Here is a 21,794-nt window from a genome sequence, read left to right on the forward strand (position 1 = left end):
GGAGTCTCCCCAGTGGGGGCTGGGCCAGGCTGCACTCAGGACAGGTGGCAGCAGCTCTGGGAGGTGAGGTTGGAGGGCTACAGAGGATTTGGTGGTGGCTGCCTGCCCACTGTAGCTCCCCTCCCAGAGCCACTGCTGTCTGCCTCAAACACAGCTCAGCCCAGCACCTCCCTGCCAGGAAGAGCCCAGAGCAGCCCTGGCCCCAGCCTGCAGCAGCAGCCTGCCCTGCCCCATGCACATGCAGGAGCACATGCCCTCCATGCCTTCCAGGGTGCATGTAGCAAAAGGAGCCATGCCCCCTGAATGAGCCGCTGATGATGGCTGTGCAGTGCCTGCTGCAGCCCCAGCCCCAGCCCCACTCTCTCTCTTACAGCTGTGCATGTGTCCCTCCTCATCCCTGCTGCAGCTGCCAGAAGTCCACAGCCAGGCTGCCTTATGGTCCTACTGCTGCCCTACATTTGGGCGGGGCTAAGCCCTGCTAGCCCCCCACTTTTGTTGCCTATGGTATCTCTCCAAGGAAGATGACTCACCAATGAGGCTTCCACCTAGGTCTGGGTTTGGCGCTGTGGGGACTGTGGTTTGCAAGTTCCTTTAGGTGATGGCCAGGTGGGGGGCGCCTGCGATGTGGGCGGTGCCTCTTAGTGGTGTCTCCCAGGGAACAGGCAAGAGAGCTACAGGTAGAGGTGGTGAGGCTCTGAAGAATCCTCCACCATGAGGAGTTCATTGATTTGATGCTGAAGGAGATCTCCAAGACTGTGGAGGAAGAACAGCCAAAGGCAGTGCTAGAGAAGGGAGAGGGCATGGATTCCGAAGAAGGTGGAAATTGGAAGCTCGTGACCCCTGGCAGCAAGCAGAAATCTTCACTTCCACCTGTAGCAGTTTGTCTGGAGAACAGATATTCAGCCCTAGTAGCACAGGGGGAGGAGCATGTTTCATTGGTGAAGGAAGACAGGCCAGGCCTCACCAAGGTGGGAAGGATCGAGACAATCTCCACCAAAATGAAGTGATGGGTGGTGGTGGTTGGAGACTCCCTTCTCAGAGAGTAGGACTCAGAGAGTAGTAATCAATGGCTCAATGTCTAGTTGGCAGCTGGTATCAAGTGGAGTGCTTCAGGGGTTGGTCCTGGTGCTGGTTTTGTTCAATGTATTCATCAATGACCTAGAAGATGTCATAGAGTGCACCCTCAGCAAGTTTGTAGATGCCACCAAGCTGGGGGGAGTAGTAGATATGCTGGAGGGCACGGCTAGGATTCAGAGTGACCTAGACAAATAGGAGGATTGGGCCAAAAGGAATCTCATGAGGTTCAACAAGGACAAGTGCAAAGTCCTGCACTTAGGCTGGAACAATCCCATGTACCAGTACAGACTGGGGGCTGACTGCCTGGGCAGCAGCTCTGCAGAAAAGGACCTGGGGATTACAGTGGACAATAAGCTGAATATGAGCCAACAGTGTGCCCTTGTTGCCAAGAAGGCTAATGGCATACTGGGCTGCATTGGTAGGTGTGTTGCCAGTAGGTCAAGGGAAGTGATTATTCCCCTCTATTTAGCACTGGTGAGGCTACATCTGGAGTACTGTGTTCAGTTTTGGGCACCCCACTACAGAATGGATGTTGACAAATTGGAGAGAGAGTCCAGCAGAGGGCAACAAAAATGGTGAGGGGGCTGGGGGACATGATTTATGAGGAAAAACTAAGTGAACTGTGTTTTTTTAGTCTAGGGAAGAGAAGACTGAGGTGGGATTTAATAGCAGCCTTCAACTATCTGAAAGGGGGTTCAGAAGAGGATGGAGCTACACTGTTCTCAGTAATGGCAGATGCCAGAACAAGGAGTAATGGTCTCAAGTTGCAGCAAGGGAAGTTTAGGTTAGATATTAGGAAGAATTTTCTTACTAGGAAGGTAATAAATTCCAGATCAGAATCTGATGAAGTTCAATGTCAAGAAATGTAAAGTGCTCCACCATGGGACGAGCAACCCCTAACACACCTACAGGCTTGGTGGCACCAAACTGACTAGCACCACAAATGAAAGGGACCTGGGGGTAATAAAAGACCACAGTATGAATATGAGCAGGCAGTGTGATGCTGTAGCTAGTAGGGCAAATAATACTCTGGCACTGGCATTTTATTCCAGCAAAACCAAGAAAGTGATTCTTCTGCTCTACTCAGCACTGGTGAGACCGCAGCTGGAGTACTGTGTTCAGTTCTGGGCACCGCACTTTAACAAGATCATGGACAAGCTTGAGAGATCCAAAGAAGAGCCACCCGTATGATTATGGTCTTAAAAGGCAAGCCATATGAGGAAAGGCTGAGGGATATGGGACCCTTCAGCCTGAGGAAAAGAAAGCTGAGAGGGGACCTGGTAGCAGCTTACCTCTACACTAGGGGAGTACATCAAGGGCTTGGTGAGCCACTGCTTACGAGGGCACACAAGGGGAAAACCAGGAGTCATGGCCACAAACTCTTGGACGATCAATTCAGGCTCAACGTTAGGAAAAACTTCTTCACAGTCAGGATGTCCAGACTGTGGAATAAGCTCCCTCCAGAGGTGGTGTAATCACCTACCCTGGAAATCTTCAAGATGAGACTAGACAGTCACCTGACCCCCAGTTATCTTTCCTGCTTGGTGCAGGGGGCTGGACCCGATGATCTTCCAAGGTCCCTTCTGGCCTTACAATCTATGAATCTATAAAACATTGGGACAGGCTACCCAGAGAGGCTGTGGACTCTCAATCCTTGGAGGTTTTTAAGACCCAGCTAGACAAAGCAGGGGATTGGACTAGATGACCTCCTGAGGTCCCTTCCAACTCCAATTTTCTATGATTCTACCGGTGTAAAACTCCACGTTAATGCAAATAGTCTGCTTGGAGGAATGGTGGAGTGCTGTGAACTAGGAGCAAAGGAGTGTTATTAGAAGCCAGTTTAAGATAAATAAGGTGAAGTAGAATGGGCAATCTAGTTAGTGGCAGAACAAGACCATTGAAGAAGGGAGAAGATAGTTATTGCCGGTGGAGTGCAATGTTTGTTAAGCTGTCCTGAGAAAGCAAGCCATTGTCTGTACTGAGTCCATATTTGTTACTTTTCAGCAAGGTAATGAATTTTTGTTCCCAGACCTGATTTTTGAAGGTGCTTTGTAAATTCTCTTTGAGCACGAGGATTGTGATGTTACTTCCTTTGAAAAGTATGCTCCTACTGGTATTTGTGTCTCTCTGTCCTTTATGTTTTCTGTGAGAGTTCATTTTGATGTGTAGTTTTTGTCTAGTTTTTCCTAATGAGGAAGAAAGGGCATTAAAATGTGGTCAAGAGGCCAGACTAGCAAAGGAGTGCTGAGCAATTTCAGGGCACTGGGACAGCCCAGGCCCAAGGATGTTAAACTGCAGAATGAGCACATGTGGTAACTGTGTGAATCACTATAGACAAAAAATGCGTGCTCTGGGTCTAGCTGTCCTGTGCTTGCTAAGATGTAATGGTTGGCTTGTTTTCCTTCCATCTAGAAAGCTATGTTAGGAGGTAATGCTGGAAGAAGCACCGCACATGGGATTTGGCTGATAGGCATTGGTAGAGTTAAAAAATGAAAGCTGTGAGCTGGGGCTGAGGAGCTTTGACAGAACTGTCCATGGGGAGAGCCTGGGCTGAAGTTACAGAGGAGGCTGAGGATTTGGACTGACCCTGACTGGAAGACAAAGATGTGTGTTGCATTCCTCATCAGTGGAGTGAAGTCAGGGACTGTGAGCAGTCCATCAGAGACAAACCAGGCATGCCAATGATTTTATACTGCTTTATTCCATTGCCGTTATTGTTACAGAAAAGGAAAGTGAGTCAGGGGTGTGGAGAAGACTGCAACAATCAAACAAGAAATTAAGTTTGGGATTGCCTGATTGATAAACTGTGTTGGGGCTCCAGAGATATGGAGACTGTCCAGGGTCAATGATCCGGCACTTTTCCAAAGGGCAGCATTGTGCACTCATGCCATGGTAGCCAGGCCTATCTGGTTGTTAGCTCTGTCGAAGACAGCATAGTACAGGCGGATGAAGACATCACCAAGGATCCAGAGCTCTCCAGAATTGGTGGGGATGTCAATACCTTCAAGGCCAGGTGTGCAAGTGCCTTGTGACTGCACCAGAAAAAATGCAAGGTGAGCACCGAGCTTGAGATCCATCAACCCCCTGATCTAGTACTCCAGATGAACTGGATGTGTCTGCATTAGTGCTGTCTCATAAGATATCCATTGGGATTAGGCAGTGGCATGGATGGGGGATGTCTAAGGGAGGACTGGAGGCCAAAGACTATGGTGCTTGTCGGTACTGCCTTTCCTAACTTAACCAGATAGTGTTGCTGGGAGATGTTACAACAGCTCCATCCTTCCACCCCAGTGGGGAGCAGGCTTTTTTCAGGTAAGAAAGCATCTCAAGTCTCTTTCCCATTACACGCTTGTGAAGCACATGGGAGTGACACCTCTTAATCTAGCTTTCCAGCTGGGGTAGTTTTTTGTTTAACACCTATAACATCCCACGAAGCCCTCCACCTTGGTGATACCTTGAGGAAAGAAGCTCTAGGGGCTGCCCCTGTCAGCATCTTCTGATTACCTTCACTCTGGCTTCCCTTGCTCCTGACTGTTCCTCATTAGAGCTCTCCCTGTGAGAAAGGCTCAGTGCACCCTTGGCAATTAGGGCAGACTCTGAGCTGTGTCTCAGTGATGCTCCTGAAGCCCTGTGCCCTAGATTTGCAGGGGGCAGTTATCTGGGTGCTCAATGCAACCGTCTCAGGTACAAGCCTTCATGGAGAAGGCCCAAGGTGGCTTTCTGCATAGGACACTCACCTCCATGATGTAGGCACTGGCAGGCACAGAGAACTCAATGCCATTGATGGTGAAGATGATGCTGGGCAGGCTGTCAGCGGCACTGCAGCTAATGATGTACTGCAGGGAGGAAGACAATGAACAGAAAAAAGTATCAGTCACTAAAATCCCCTGTGAGTGCCATCAGGCCGAGGGAGGAGACACAATGTTAGTAATGGGGTGTGGGTGAGATTGAAGGATCATAGATAATGGCCAGATGAGATCACTTCTAAGGAGTGATCCTGGCATCACAGGATCTAAAAGCATGACCCTCCGTAGCCAGAGCTAATGGACTGGCTTGGTCAGCTCAGAGACAGGAGGAAACTTGTGAGCCACTGAACAACCTGGCTTTCACCAGAGAGGAAGAAGCTCGTCCTGTGCTCACATGGGTGACTAGCTGGAAATGATCAAGAGATGGCAGCCTGTGGTCAGGTGCACAGGGAAGCAAATTCCCATAGATCCAGGGGGCTCAGTTACATCTGTGCATAGCAGAGCCCTCTGTCTATATCCACCCCTCCCCACTGCACTAACCTGGCCATTGGAGTCCTGGGTGGCACCGATGGCACTCTGGATGTTAGAAATGGCACTAGGGGGCCCAGCCAGCAGAGAGGTGCCAGTGTCAATAATAGCCTGGCAGCCAGAGGTACAAGCGACGGCCTGGCCGCCCATGGTGATGCTGCAAGAAAAGAAGTCAGGTGAACACCCCCCACAAGACTTCTGATCTCATGCCCCCTCAGCCTTTAATGAGTCCAGTTGGAGGGAGCTGTCTCTTGGCTCTGTCTGCCAAGAACTTTCTCTTGCTTTCTCATCCTAGACTTCTTGCTTTGCTTTTGGCTCTTGCTCCTTGTCCTTCCACATTCTGAGACTGAAAAGGGGTCGAAAGCAGGTGTAGGTAGATTCTGCAACTAGCCTGGACTCTGCCTATTGCTACAGAAATTTGGGCAAATCAGAGTGGGCTCCTTGTATGAAAGAGGTTTGGGTCACTGGCCTACCCTTCTATCTGGTCAGCCCCCTGCCCAGTGACCTTTGCAAGGGGTTGGAATGCTTTTCCTGTCTCTCCTCTTGTCTGGACTCCATACCCAGAGCTCCCTCTGTCTCTTTGAAGCAATTCATATCTATTTTGCTTGTTGTTTCCAAAAACCCCAGGGGACTCGGTGAGTGGGAAGGACCAAGCGGTGGGAGTTACCTGTCCACAGTGATTTGCCAATAGGTTTCAGCAGACAGAGGAATCCAGTTCAGGCTCCCAGAGTAGTAAGATTGGTCAATGCCTCCGAACATGACAAAGCTCCCTTCCTCGTCATTACTAGAGAAAGGAGAGAGGAGGGTCATGGCAGCTGAGGGAGGGTCTGGTTACAGAGACAATGGCAAATGCCTGGCCTGTTAAAGAAGAACCAGGGCAGTGGTGTGCTGCAACAAAGTCAGAACAAGGCACATGGCAATGGAGGTGAGCACATCATCATCTCATGTGGATACAGGGCATGATGGGGTACAGAGAGTTGTGTTGAGTTGAGCATGAGCTCTTGGTTTGATGTGGCCAAAAGGTCAGATATTTCCAGATCTCAAGAATGAAGCATGGCTGGGCCCCATCACTAATTGAATAGAAGACATACAGGTAAAGCCTAGCTGTTTCAGTCTGTCATGACATAAGTAGGTTATCTTCCTTCAAAGTTGATCCTGAACAGTTTGTTTAGTCTGGTGCTAGTCATTGCTGAGATGCTGGAGTTATGTGGGAGCAGTCCTGCTGCTTGGAGTCGGTATGCCAATGACTTAGCATGGCAGCAGGCAGGGTAGTGAGCCTTTGTTTAGCTTCTCTCATATGACGGGAAAGATCCTGATGCTCTAAAGTAGCCATTACATAGGCCTTCAACAGGCATGGTCATTGACCAGTCATTGTACCAAATTGCATCTTGGGGAAGTGCTAGAGCTAGAAAAGCATTCGTTCTTCTGAGAGAACACACAAGTTTGACATAGACAGTATTACTAAAAGAAAAAGTTCCATCTTTCATGGGACATTCCCTCCCCAACCCCAGACCATAAACCAATGAAAATTAAAGTATTTTTCTTCAAACTAAGATGTTTTGATTAAGGTATGCCATCTTGATGGCTTAATAGAGTTGTACATTAGTATTCTTCTGCCCCTATTCTTCTCAGTGGGTTGGGCTGTCTATGTTTCCTATGGTGCACCATGGCTACAGTCTTCTGTTATGTTATTGCTTTCTTTTTCCATGAGGAGAGATGATGTCAGACTTTGGAAGATATAACCCAACTAGGGAGAACAGCTGATGGATAAGAATGAGGGCACAAAGCACCCAAACTACAATTACCAAGTGGCAGCATGACAACATTTTCAGATGGAAATGTTTTGGCTTTGAATTTTTGCCAGAAAGTCTAAATTTGCCATGAAATAAATTTGCCCAAGTATAAAACCCTATTCTTCGTTAAGGAAATTCCCATCTTTAGTTTTCATTGCTTTTCATTGTAGATATTATTATTAACTTCTGCTGTCAAGAGTGTTTTACCACTAGTAGAGAGCTGACACATTGCACCTCAGAGCTTCCTGAACTGTGTACGTTCTTATGGAAACCTCTGACTCCCTTCTTATGACAGGCTCTACAGAATTGCTAATCTCACTTCTGGCAGAGGAGCTGTCTCCAGCCCTGACTTACGAGCTCAGGTAGACGGAGAAGAGGTCCTGGGACACCAAGTTTTGGCTCATCATGTTGTCAAAGACGGGGGTGGCTCCAGAGGAAGAAATGCTGGGGAAGGCCAGACCCAGGATCCCATCGAAGGGTGAATATTCAAGGAAGGTGCCAGGCTCAGTCTCACTCAAGCCAAAGATCTGGTTGACCACCTGAATGCCTCCGACCTTGTGGGAGAGATGGGGAGGATAAGACACAAGCCATGTCCTGGGAAGAGCTGTCCATGTCCAGTCTATAGCTTAGGCTCCAGAACCAAGTAAGCGTGCCACACTACTACGATACTACCTGTCCTGGGTGTCCACAGCAGTAGAGGGCATCAGACACAAGTTGTAGGGGTTTTACATGTTAAGGATTTCCATAGTGCTAATGGGTTCATGGGCTGGCTTGACATTTTCCTGGGGAACTTGTAGGACATGGCTGTCAGCGCTGGAGGGACATATGCTCAGCTTCCTGTGCTTCTCAAAGCTACTGTAAGCAACATGGCATATAACTCTTGGGATATGGTTTAGTCACCATATCTGTGTTTTCTTTCATGGGCCATTCACCACAACTCCCTGCTTCTAATGTGCCCTGTGCTTATAAGAGGGAAAAGGGAGCTAAGCAGGCAAAAGCGGGCAAAACACAATGATCCCTGGCTCCCTTTCTCCAACACTCATTCTCTGGCTTCATCCTCTTCTCACTCGCTCTCTGCCATTCTTTTTGTTCCACACCCCAGGTGCTCCTCACCTATCCCTATCCTTACGCAAGGAGCATAAATCCTTCCTTGCAATTTACCTCAACCGTATCGTAGGCCAGGAAGCCGGTCATGCTGCCAGTACCATATTGGATGGAGACACTCTCACTGGTGGCCTGGTAGGTGGAGGAATTCTGTGGGTTGAATTGGTTGTGGTTGCCTGCAAGAAGAGTTGGATGATTATTAACTGGTCCCTCCTGGAACATGTGTTTAGGACAAGGCAGTACTAACTACAGGAAGAACTGGGTGATGAAGGTGTTTCATATTTTCCCACCAAAGGTAGACATGAAAACTTGTGCTCATGATCACAGTCTCTGCTGAATGCTTCTCTGAAATTAGTGAGCTGCCAGCACATTCCACAAGGAGGGAGCCTTCCCTACTGGGCTTTTTGGTCTGGATTGGGCCTCTCACTCCTTGCTCTGCTAGGAGGAAGTTTCATCCTCTCTACCACATGAGGGAGGTTAATAAATGATGCCTTTTTACCTGCTCCACGTAGGAGAGATCACCATGTGTGTGAGTTGCCAGACACCCTCATCTTTACACAAGGACTGACAAAGCCAACACTGCTGCACAGCCTCCCTCTATCACTACCAAATCATCTGATTAAGCTGCAGGCCTCCACCAGGATCTCACATCCTTCACAAAGCAGACAGCCCTGACCCAGGATACATCAGCACTCCCCACATGCTGGCTCACAGAAGTGGGCTTCCCAACATGCCTGGAATGCCCATGGAGAATGCCACATTGGTCTCTCCATCTCACTCATCCTGAAATACCTTTTTCTTTTGGGGGGGGGGGGGGGGGGGGGGAAGCTGATATCAGTAGTGACAAGTGGGACTCCTCCAACCAGTCATAGTACTGGTCACCCACCTGTCTTTGGGCACGCCGCCTGCCTTACTCTCCTGCCACACCTTATTGGTAAATAATTATGATGTTAATTAAGCAGGAGGCTGCTCTTCAAGCGCCCAGCTGTAATGGGCGGTACATACACTATTCAATCTCCCCTATGCATGTCCCATGCCTCCCAGATGTTCCCCTGAGTTGTGCTATGCTCCGGCTTGAGGCTGAGCCCAACTCAGCTCAGTGTTAAGTCTCTCTCATACACTCCTGTATCAGGCCACACACATACTGCCCCCCTCTCAGTGCGGCCTCTTACACTCCCCCTGCTCTCACCAGGCCTCTTTCACACACACCCCTTCTGAGCCTCTTTCTCCCTGCCCTGCACCCATGAGTGATCCCGGAGGGCCATCAGGCTTAGCTCTTCACTCCTTGGCTAGCCCTGGTGCAGCCTTTTGTGCCTCTCCTGTGACGCTAATCTGAACGTTGGCTGGGCAATTAGCAGAAAGGTGGGCCAACTCCATCCCTATCTCTTACCGGGTAACACACCCCAGCTGATCTCAATATTGGGCTGATTACTTACCCCTTCATACTTGTGGCCTCCACTCTGCTGCCCCCAATTGGCCTCAGGGCCACTTATGGCCTCAGGCACCCAAAAGCTTACCTAGACCTTATTGCCCCTTTCTGCCAGGGCCTTGACTCTCACCCCCTACTCTCAGGGCCTTGACTCTCACTGTGCTTCTCGACCCTTCTTTAAGCTGACTGGGTCTTTCACTCTAACTGGCTCAGGTGTCCTTTGTATGAGTGTGTGTGGCCCCGCTGCTCTCCAGGGTCTTACACCCAAGGGGCTCAGGTGCCTCTTATGGGTGTGCCTGGCCCTACTCTCTTCCAATGTTACTATAACCCACTGGATGGTGGAGGCTGGGGTTTAGGCACCCCAACCCACCTTTCATTGGGGAGGTACTTGGCCTGGCATTTCTTGGGGACTCCCTCACCACAGGGAGTCGCACCAGGCCACCCTTCCCTGGCAGGGTGCAGTTTATGGTCATGCCCAGGACCAGGAGCCTCCAGCCAAGCCCCATAGCTCCTGCCCTTACCTCCAAGATGTTCCTTGAGCAGCAGCACAGCCGGGTGGTGTTGCTCCCTCAGCCCTGAGAACTGGACTCTAAAATGGCCACCGTAATCAACCAGCTGGCAGCTCCCTGCTCAAGCTCTTAAAGTGTCAGGCACCTAAGATGCACTGCCATCCACATTCCCCTTTAACACGGTTTCTAAAGAAGGGGGGTTTCCCTGCTGCTTATCCAGCAGGGTCTCTCAGGGCCTGCTATAGCCCTTAAGTGGTGAGGACCTCTATGGTGGTCCACCACACCAGTCATAGGCACATAGTCTGGGAGTGAGGCAATCTCTAGACAGACAGGGCAAAACTGCGCTCATTTTCAAAGGATTCCCAGCCTCACTTGGGGATTACACCTGTTTCTGATCTCCACAGGAAACTCTCTTCTAGCTTGTTTCTGGAAAGCCGGCACCCTACTTGTGGGATACCATAATATGGACACGCTTGGGTGGGGAAAAGTCCCACCACTGACCACCTTGACCACCTTGGGCTGAGTTTCTGAAATGGCACCTTGGGTTTCTGATATGGCAAAACCTGTGGGATCACAGTAGAAAGAAACAGCTCTCCAATGGTCTGAGGCAAGAGGCTTTGCAAGTGACTTACTGCAGGCCGGACTGGAGCAGTACACAGAGGGAACCCACAGGTTGGAGGAGCCAGTGTCAAAGAGGACGGAGAACTGCTGGGGTGGGGTGCCGATGGAGATGGTCCCATAGTACTCAATCTGTAAAAGCAGGAGAGGAATATGTTAGTAGGAGGAAAACATTGCCATCCAGGAGTCAGCACCTCGTTAGGGATAACCAGGAGTTTCTTCACCACCTGATTTACACTGTCTGGGGGTCTGGGGCAAGAAGCTCTTGCTATGGACAAAGTATGTGCTGGCATTTCTCTGGCACTGCAATGTCCAGATCTGTTTCTAGTACTTGGCGACAGTCCAACACCGAGAACCTTAGTCCCCATCAGGCTCCGCCTGTGTGAGTTCATGCTGAGAGTAGGTAAACCCAGCAAACTTGTGGGTGTTCTATGCTGAGTGCCTTACTTCTTCCCTTTCTAAATACCATGGGGCACATAGTACAGGGCTGGGCTTGTCCCTGGCTTGGTTGGAAGCACTCTGGTGAGGAAATGGGCTGCAGTAATTTCAGGAGAAGAGGAAGAGATGAAGGGTTGTCAGAAGATTGGGGTGGCTGTACAGAGCAGAGGGATAGCTGAGCAGTTGCAAAGGGGCTTGGGGTATTTTGGAGCTGGACACCAGCAGGCTCAGCGGTTCACAGGAATGGATGGGAGTGAGGTGAATATACCACAGTTTGTCTCCCAAGATGAGAAGTAGACTTATTAAAGCAACTTCCCTGCCAACATGGGGCACTGCCCTAGCCTCCCAGGTGGTGCCTATGGCCAGCAAGAGGGGCTGAATAGTGCAGCCACGCAACCCTGCCATACTCACGTCCATGTTGTTTGTCATGGGCTCGGTGGCATCCTCACTGATGATGTTGGGAAAGTACTTGGAGGCCAGGTTGCGTGGATGCTTCTTCAGATAATCTTGAAGCTTGCCATGCTCCTTAAGGTTCTGCCTCATGGTTTTCCCTTTCTTCAGGGGGACCCTTAAGATAAAGAACAAGGGAACAGAGAGAAACTGTTCAGTCCCTGACATCCCACTTACCTAGAGAGGACAGAAGGACAGTGACTTGTACAAAGATATACCAAAAGCCTCTAGGGAGTAAGGATCAGAGTCCCCAGTGTCTGGGCCACAACACCATCCTTCCTATAGTACAGTGCTTTGCAAGGCCAAGGGAAATTTCCCAGAGAGAGAGAGGAAGACAGAGAAAAGGTATTTTATGAGCTCCTATCTGTATTCCTGCAGTGCTAGGCAGAGAGCTGAGCTCAGCAGCCTACAGGGGGGCTTCCCCATACTCACTTTGTCACCAGACATTGGGACAGCGCCACCAAGCTCAGAAGCAGGAGCCACTTCATGATGAGTCCTTCTGCTCAAACTTCTGGTGAAAGCAAGAGGTGAGTACACTGACCTGCATGCTGCTCCTTATATACCAGTAGGGCAGAGCCTTTCATATCTCATTAATAGCCATGATAAGATATGCAAACCTTCCCCATAGTTGCTATCTGAAAGTCCTGAAGGGAAAGATTGGGAGAAACAATGAAGTTTATCAGTTTCTATATTCACAGAAATATGATGGCCTTAAAAATGTGACATTGTCCAGTGAGGATTGAGGGGACTTCAAGGGCATTTCCTGCCTAAGCTTAATAAAACTTTTAATAACAATGCGGGAAGCTATTTAAATTATATACCCGTATATACAGGCAGAGCAGAGAATTTGGCATAGAGAATACAGACAGTCACTTCTCACTCACTGGTGATGAATATAATATAATATGGGGGTCGCCAACCTGTTAGCAACAGCATGCCAAATTAATGTAGCATGGTCTGATGGTAGGCTATCAGCTTTAACCCTGCCCCTGGCCCTGTTTTTCTTACTGCTCATTGCTGTTGACTGCTGCCCTTCTTCCCCACTACCAATTGCAAGCATTGTCTTGGCTAGATGGGCCAGTTAAAATCTTGTCACAGACCAGATTTGGTCTGCAGGGGTAGTTTGCCATCCCCTGATATAAAATGCATCATTGCTTGTAGGAGCCCTGGTTCTGGGTCACCCCCTATGGTGCAGGGAACTTTACACACAAAGAATAAAAAGATGATTCATGAGCATACAAAAAATCTTGCTTTTACATCTACAGAGGATACCTCAGTGGGTAGAAGAACTGGACCTGGGCCTTTCACAGTGTTCATTAACCTGAGTCCAGCTGTGGAGTGAGGAATGGATTTCATGATGGGTATTGGAACTGGGCTATCAAGATTTTCATCTCTAGATAACTGATCTTAAACTGATCTCTGATCTAGTGAGAAATGAAGGCAGAGAAGGAAGCAGGCCTCCCTTGGTCACAGCAATTGGTTTTTCAAGGAAGGAGATGACAGTGACCTCCACCTGTTTTGCAGTGGCCCAAAGTCACCCAGGTCAAATTTTTTGCCACTAGCTACTTTTTGGAAGCATTGTGCTGGTGGTCCCCACCCTGTTGCTAGTGGGACCATTAAGGATAGGGATGGATGGTGGATTTGAGGAGTGACAAATTGTGACTGCACATGGCAAGTCTGGGAATGAATGACAAAGTGTGATTGGGAGTGAAAAGGTGAAGGTTTGGTTAGCTGTGGATGCCATTGCTGAAGGGGAAGGGGAAGGGGCAGTAAAGAAGCTTGCAATAGTGTAAGATTTAATGGGGGAAAAAAGGATGTGGCCCTGGATGGCCCCAATTTGTAGAGTGATTACCTGGGCCTGGAGCAGACCATGAGTTCACATTTAAGTGGTATGAACATGTAAGGAGACCTCACAACTAAGCCCTCATCCCAAAGCCACCATATTCCTGGCAGCCCAGACTCTGCCTGAAATCACAAGGAAAATCATATGAGATTAGATAACAGCATTTAATTTCCATTTAGCCCTATCAGGCTCCTGACCCCATTGTGAAGGGTAAACACTAGCCTTGTAATTTTCTACAAGGCTACAAATGATGTTGTATAAAGTAAAAAAACAACCTTAACAAAGGGGCCTGACACTAGGAGGTTTGACCTTGCTGTGTGATATTGTATGAAAACCTATCTGTTCCAAGAAATTTGTCAAATCTGAGCTGGCACCAAGCTATAGAGCCAGCTCTAAATACCACCTTATTTAGCCTATCCTGGTGCCCCCCACATCTCCAGCTGTATGCCTTTACTGTTAGATTTGCTTATGGTAGAATTTATTTTCCATTTCTTATTCATGGTCCCTCAAAAGAATAGGCAAAACTGGTTGCACAATTGAGATGTCTGGGGTCAAGGATATAATTCTGACATTCCTGAGCACCTGGCAGCAGCACAAACTGCAGTACTGTCAGCATTTCTCACAGCTGATCTCTGAATTGCTCTGCCAGTGCCCCTCAGTCTTCACCAACAGCAGGGCTGTCCAACCAGGGTTGCATGCAGCCTATGAGGGTTAAATTTTTTGTCCCCAGACTCCCACTCATCTGCTGCTGCTCCTATTGCTCTGGATGCAACAGCAGCTGGTGTGTCCAGGCTCTCCCCACCCCCCTTCCACTTTGAATTCCTTCTCCTAGCACCAGGGACAGGGTGGTGCAGCACAGTGCAGTCCACGGTGACAAGGGAGCCTGGAGCTGGGGAGCTGAGGGGGAGCCAAGGCATCCACATGAGTAATGCAGCAGATGAGAAAGGAGGGTGGAAGGGAGTGGGGGTGTAGGAGGAGTGCATGCACAGCCTGTGGGGTGTACAGACTCCACCACTTAGAAGTTGACCAGCCCTGATCTAGAGGATGCCAGATGTACCTCAGCTGTGACCAGCAGCTCCCCTGCTACTCCATTACTCAGGTTTCTCCTAAACAAAGCTAGCAGATCACAATGACTTGTTTTACCCTCTGCAGTGAATTCTGTGCTAGGTATAAGCAGTGGTGCTGTGGCGAAGAGATCAAGCCAAAGACCAAATGGGCCATGAAGACCGAACCCCTTTTTTCAGTACCACCCCTTCCAGATCAAAGCAGGAACAGATAGGGAGGTGGTAGGGCTGAAGGACTTCTATGTCCTGGGACCTTACCCTGGTGCTGAATCTACTGAGAGAGCTGTGTCCCTGATGTGTCCCTGATGTGCCCATGTCTGGTTGATGTTATCCACACTATAATTGCCATCTCCACTGTGAACCTGTTAAGACTGAAGATCTGAAAATCTGGAGATTCAAGTCCCCTTATTTCATGCATTTCATAGTTTGAATATTTGGTTAATTTGCTTGACCCATTTTTGTGACAGGTGGCCAATATCTTCATTGGCAGACCTTAAATCTGACAAGGTTATGCATTCATTAGGAATGCAAGAACTTCCATGCTTTTGGCTAACTCTAATTTGATGTCTCAATAGCTCTTCCAGCTTGCTAGGTCTCCCTCTGTGGTGCCTCCTTCTGGACTGAGTGGCTGAGCAGTGTTGAGCTGGGGAGCCACCTTGCATTTGAGATGCTTGCAGGAAAGCTTTCCATTCTTTCTGGTGTTTCTGTGTTCCTTAGGGCCCATTATGTTAAACTGTTATGCTGTTTTCGGAGACATTATCTCCTTTCTAGAAGTTGGAGAAAGTGTTGCCTCTGCCTCCTCTCTGTCCTTCTATCTGGGATGAAAGTCTCATAAGAGTTTAAGGCCACGTTATATGTTTGGCACCACTACTCTGTGACCATTGATTTCCATAGTTGCTCTGTACTATCTTATGACCATGAGGGGCTGTTAAACTTTATCCATCTCTTTATTTTCCTGCACATCTCTTTGACTTTGGGATCTATCATTACAGGCATTCTGGTTCTCATTTTTTGGATATACACAGTGTTTGCAGGTGACACATGTTAAACCAAAAGAATGGGAACTTAGCTAGTACACTTATTGACACAACAACACGGTTGATAAAAACAGAAAGGCAAAAGGCTTTATTTATTACAATATACAATGAGCCCCACCCCAAAGTCCAGTATCATTTCACTGTGGAAGCAATAGTATCTCACCCCACAGGCAAAGAGATGGTTCATCCTTACAGCTTCCTCCAAGGCTGGGCACTTAGTTGCAGCTGTTGTGTTCTTGAGTGATTTCTTTTCTCTTACAGCACACATTGTTAGCTATCCTGCTCCCTGTTTTATACCTTTAACTCAAGGCATTCTTTGTTAATCATTTGCTAAATTTAAGTCCAGGGACAAAAGACTTGCATGTCCTTTTCTTCTTAGAAGAAGGCGTTGGCTGCCTGGCCCTGGCTTAATCAATGGTCCACCTTTTGTTATTAAGAAGTCCTGGCGTCTGGGGATGGATCTGGAGCAATACTGGAGCTGAAGCCCATCAGGGCTTCTCTGATTTAAAAAAAAATCCCAAATTTTCTGATTTAAAAAAGTAACCCAAAAATCCATATTTTTCTGACTACCTGCTGATCTTCATGTAAAGGGATACCAATTTTATATATATGGAGCCCAAAATTCTGAGCGTATTAGCTATTGTTTCAGAGTTAATGGAGCTAAGCACTCCTAAACCAGTCCCTGCAGCTCCAAGAACTGTGTTCAATGATCTTTTCTTTCTTTGCCCTGTGCTAATGAGGACTTTTCCTTTTAACCATTTTCCATCCCTTTTGTAGGGGTCCTGTGAGGCTTAAGCACTGAGACTTTTCTCGTTGAATGATGGCTGAGGACAAGTTAATTGAAAGGTTAATTACACAAACTATGGGTTGGATCCCCACACTTTACTGCACATTTTTTTAACCACCACAGGACCCACTGCTATCTTGTGTGCCATCCCTATATTTTAACTAATTGTATTTTTGTCACCCCATTTGGACCCCACAGTTTCCAGATCCCACTATCAGGGCTATTTACTGTAAAAGCTTGTATAATGGTGATGTTGCTCACACTGTAGGTTGCAATATGCCTAGCCCATAGGGTATCAATTCTCCACATCAGGTAAGACTGAGAGGAATTTGTACTTATTATTAGGAACACATTAACCTGACCAGCTGGAATTAAGCTGGGAACTGTGGACTAATTTAGCTTTTAATAATCCAGACATTTTGGAACTGGAAGTAGAGAGAGGTCAAATTTGAATCTCAAGGCTACTATGAGATCAGATGTGTTTCTTGAAGAGTATTCATCTTTTGTGAGGTCTGACATCCAGGACAATGTACTGTATCCATTGCAGAGACCATTTTGGTGGCCATATAAGTGGGCTCCCTCTTTAGCACTCTATCATACACTCCGAAGTCAATGCCTGGAAAATAATTGATAAGCATTAACTTGGAATGGCTGCAGTCTTTATTACATTGTACCATCATTCCTAGGCACCCGGTGTTGTTCTATTTGATTATTTAATTAGTGGGCACATCTACACATGTATGTGATCTGGGAGCAGCTTACTCATGAGTAAACTGCTTGAGAGTGTGGTATAAAAAAAAGCAAAGGCCTTAAACTTTGATCAAAAAAAAGTTATAAAGATAAAACAAAAGGCGTTGTGTAAAAGTGTGGGATGGGAAAAGAGAAAGAATGTCTGGCCTTGTGGTAATCAGTGGTTACTGAGACAGCAAGAAAAGAGTGTTTTGTAATAAAGAAATGAAAATAATGTTTTGTAACTGTTACCGCAACTAGGTTTCTAAAAAATTTCACTATATGTTCACGTGAATTGTAGGTGGCTGCTAAAAAGGTATATAAGCCTTATGCTTTAACATTTAGGGAGGGAGCCCCTCCAAGTGCATGGTGAATCCATGTCACTTTGGGCCCCCCCTACAGCTGTAGCTCTATCCAAATAAAGCTTCTGCTGACCTGATCCAAAAGTTTGCTGCATGTGTTTTCCACGACAAGAGTAAAAGCTCCCAGGCATGAATCTACACATGCAGGGAAGTGGGAGCAGATTTGCTGCTCCTAGCAGCAAATCTGCTTCCACTTCCTGTGGCCCTGCACTGCCTGTGGCCAGCAGCCATCTTCAAAAGGCAGCCTCACTCACTGCTCCCTGGCCAGCCACCTTTCTGGCCAGGAGCAGCAGGCAGAACCTAGGAGCAGTATGCAGCAGCCCTCTCACCACAGCCCCTGCCTCCCTGCACCATGGCTGCTTCAGCCCCTGTCTCTGGCAGTGATGCCCAGTGCCCCAGGCTCCTGCTGACCACAGTGCTGGCCCTAGTGGGCCCACACCCACTGAGGCCCTGGGTGAGCTGCACACCTGCCAGTAGGGGCCCGAGCACTGGGTGCAAAAGGCACTGACCAACCACCTCCTCCTGCACTCTCTGCTGTAGCCCACCTGGACAGCCTCCCACAGATTTCCATCCCACCATGCTCCATGCTCACTGTGGCTAGTTCTCCAAAAAACACTTTATTGCCCTCACAGAAAGAGAACCACCCCTTCCCTTCCCCAAAAAAGAGCCTGTCCCCTTCCCTCCCCAGCGCCAGAGCCCCTCCACCACCCACCACCAACAAAACACCCTCTTCCCTGTGTGAACTATTTACATTGGTGTGCTTGCTTGTGTGCGCCCTGGAGGGGTGAGGGGCCATGGAGTGGGGGCACCTAGGGAGTGAAGCCCAGGGACAGGTAGCCAGCACCCTGGCCTTTAGCCATTTCCCCATGCATATGTATGCTGTCCCGGTGGGCGGGGAGGTTGCCCAGGGGCAATGGCAGCTTTTGGTCTCCCAGCACGCACATCTCCCCCTCTGGCAGCCTGTGGCCAGGGCTAGCAGGGCCCATGTACAGTCCTGGTCCTGCTGCAGGCAGGTCCTGCTCTGTGGCAGGGTGAGTGGTGGGGTTGGGACCAGGTGTGGGGGCCTGCTGCTGGGTGGCAGGTGGCTGCCTAAGGGTAGACAGAGCTGTGATTGGAGGTAGTGCAGTGGGTGGCACAAAGGCAACCTCTAGGGCCAGGACAGTGTCCATCACCTGGCAGTCCTCCCCCATCACTGTTGCAGGGCACTAAGGCGTGCCTGCTCCTTTAAGGGCAGAGGCAGCCTAGGCTGGGGGGCAGGGGGTGTGCTGTAGGCTAGGCAAAGCTCCACAGCTGCAGGTTGCCTGATGGGGTAATTAGCCTGCTCCTGCCAGTGGTCAGCTGACCAGAAGGAGGCAGGGTCTTGGGTACATATAAGCCCAGGGCAGAGGCTGGCAGGGTTCATTCTCTCTGGCAACTGCAAGGAGAAGAAGCTACTGCACAAGAGAGCTATCTGAGACATTTTGCTGCCTGCTTTGCTACCTAAGTGCTGTAAGGCTAAAGGAGTCCATAAGGTACCCAAGGCTAGAAGGCATGCTATACAAGAGGAGAGGTTTGCCTTCTTAAAGGGGCAGAGCATGGTCTCTTTTGGTTATAGTTATGTTTTAGCCCAGTGGCTTATGTTTGTGATATTGTTTGAACTGGTGGTTTGGGATGAGGTTATAAGGGGAGGTGGAGACCCCATTAGTGCCCAGAGTGAGGACACACAATTGCAGAGGGTCCAGCACCAGAGGGGTGCAGCTACAGGAGACCAAGGGCCCAGCACTAGAGGGGCACAGCAGACAAAGACCAGGGGCCCGGTGATGAGAGGAGATTGATTAGAGCTAGTGCCTCAAAGCCGGGCCTGACAGAGTGGGTCTAGGCTAGAAGGCCTAGCTACATAAAAGGGGCAGAGGCTGAATAGGCTGAGAACCCAAGAGAGAGAACAATATTCATGTAACACCTGTGAGGCACAGGGCATGATAAAGGGGAGGTTTTGGAGCCATTGAGCCAGTGAGTACTGGTGACATCCAGCAGACTGAGGCCATGCAAAGGCCTGTGGGCAGCCTCCCAATTTACTTTATGAGGAAGACGTGGCAGGTGAGACAAGAGGGCACCTTCAGGGCAGAGCTGAGATAAGATGTTCTGTACTAGGGGGCTCTGCATTGTCCACCCTCAAATTGGGTGTCATGCATGCACGGGTGCCCATGGACCATAGTAAGTCGGCTGGGCCTGGTAAATTGGCCTGAGCACCCTGTCCCCACTCACTCCTTAGGAACGAGTTGACCGCTAGGTGCTGGCTGGGTGCTGGCTGTAGGCAGCCTGCTTCCCCGACCCTGTTACCAGGCTGGGATAAGCCAAGCTCATCTGGGTTCTTTGCAATACAAGGTAAACCATTATAGATAAAATGTTCTCCTCTCTCACACTGGGCCACCATCCTGCTGCTTCGAGTTGCTCTAGTGTCCTTTCAACCCCAAACTGCCCTTCCCTGTGAGCTGTTTCAAGAAACATGAGATATACTAAACGTGCTCCATTTTGCTTTGCAATCTGTGGACAGCAAGCCTGACTCTACACATCATACCCTTATTGGAGAGCCAGAACTCCCCTTCCTGTATCCCCTCCATAAATCCTGTCTCATCTCCTTTAAATTTCTTTCATAATTAAGCCTGATTGTGGAACTCTGCTTTCTTCTTCTGCTGGTGAGTATGGTTCTCTCCAAGATCCACCTGCTTAACATGCAGAGTGATTCTCATTATCATTCAGCAATCTGTAAATTGGGGGTAGGGGGCTTCTACACATTGCTCTTTACAGAGCTCTACAGACACAGCTACTCCTAGGTCATCCCATACCAATGCTTATTCAACCTCTTGTTCAACATGTCCCATATTGGAAGTTCTACAACTTCCCTAGGCAGTCTATTTCACAGTCTTGCCATTATAACAGTGCAGAGGCTTTTTCTCATATCAGATCTAAACCTATGTTGCTGAAGCTTTTTCTGGCTGATGCCCCACCCCGGATTCACCACTGGATGCATAGGTGGTGCAACCAGCAATGCAACAGGAATGACAGGCACCGGTCAACAAACCCATCTCCCCTTGGGAAGCCCAAATGGCTCTAGACAGAGGAGTGCCTAAGGGTGGGGTAGTGGAACCCCCTTGGTGAAGGGAATGTCCCCAGAAATGCAGATGAGCCAGAATTATGTTGGCCCATGGCATTAAAGGATCGCTACAGCACAATCAACCTGGAGTTTAACACGGAATATGCCTCACACCATTCAATTTAACTAACATACACCAGAGCTAAAGCCCTTGACTTCAGAAGGGCCAACTTCAATGAGCTTAGGAGACTAGTGCGGGAGGCACTGAGGGCCCAGAAGGTAGAGGAGATGGGAGTGCACGAGGGATGGTTGTACCTTAAGGGGGCGATCCTCCAGGCCCAAAGGATAACAGTCCCTGAGAGAGGCAAGTGGGGTAAGAGTGCTCAGAAACCTCCTTGGCTCAGCAAGGGCATTCAGCAATGCCTGAGGACTAAAAGGGGGGTGTACAACCAGTGGAAGGGAGGAGCTATCACCAAGGAGGAGTACTCCTCCTCAGCCCAGGAGTGTAGGAGGGCTATTAGGAAGGCCAAGGCAGAGATGGAACTCAGGCTAGTGTCCAGGATTAAGGACAACAAAAAGTCCTTTTTCTAGTACATTGGGAGCAAGAAGAGGGCACCAGGCAATGTAGGGCCCCTGCAAGATGCAAATGGTAATCTTGTGGCTATGCCAGACAAGAAAGCTGATATTTTTAACAGTTTCTTTGCTTCTGTTTTCTTGAACAGGGGCTGGGATATCCCACCTACCAGATGTAGGGACAATCTTGGGGATAGCTCTGTCAGGCCTTCAGTCAGTGCAGATGTAGTTAGGGATCTTTTGGAAGGGCTAGACATTTTTAAATCTGCAGGTTCAGATGCCCTCCACCCAAGGGTGTTGAGGGAGCTGGCAGGGGTCATCACGGAGCCTTTGGCCCGGCTGTATGAGCATTCATGGTCATCTGGCCAGGTGCCGGGGGATTGGAAACTGGCTAATGTGGTCCCAATTTTCAAGAAAGGGAGGAAGGAGGCCCCAAGTAACTACAAGCCTGTAAGCCTCACCTCGGTGCTTAGGAAGATCTTGGAGAGAATCATCAAGGAGCACATCTGTGGGGGGGCCAGTGGGGGAGATCATGCTCAGGGGCAATCAGCATGGGTTCATCAAAGGCAGGTCCTGCCTGACCAACCTGATTGCCTTTTATGACCAAGTAACTAAATCCTTGGATGATGGTGTC

The 21,794-nt window shown here is 48.9% G+C and overlaps 1 protein-coding gene across 1 annotated transcript; it reads right to left on the minus strand.

Annotated features, from left to right (window-relative positions):
- Window positions 1–3,825: 3,825 nt before the first annotated feature.
- On the minus strand, window positions 3,826–12,202 carry LOC102381309 (pepsin A-like). The gene is made up of 9 exons (XM_006026022.1): window positions 12,125–12,202; window positions 11,654–11,810; window positions 10,819–10,936; window positions 8,306–8,424; window positions 7,499–7,698; window positions 6,019–6,135; window positions 5,364–5,508; window positions 4,815–4,913; window positions 3,826–4,109 (listed from the first exon to the last, which is right to left on the minus strand). The coding sequence occupies exons 1-9, from the start codon at window positions 12,178–12,180 to the stop codon at window positions 3,960–3,962; spliced, it is 1,161 nt and encodes a 386-aa protein (XP_006026084.1). The 5' UTR covers window positions 12,181–12,202; the 3' UTR covers window positions 3,826–3,959.
- Between the last annotated feature and the right edge of the window lie 9,592 nt (window positions 12,203–21,794).

This window comes from Alligator sinensis, unplaced genomic scaffold (assembly GCF_000455745.1).
Source record: "Alligator sinensis unplaced genomic scaffold, ASM45574v1 scaffold437_1, whole genome shotgun sequence".
In the NCBI taxonomy this organism is placed as follows: Eukaryota; Metazoa; Chordata; order Crocodylia; family Alligatoridae; genus Alligator; species Alligator sinensis.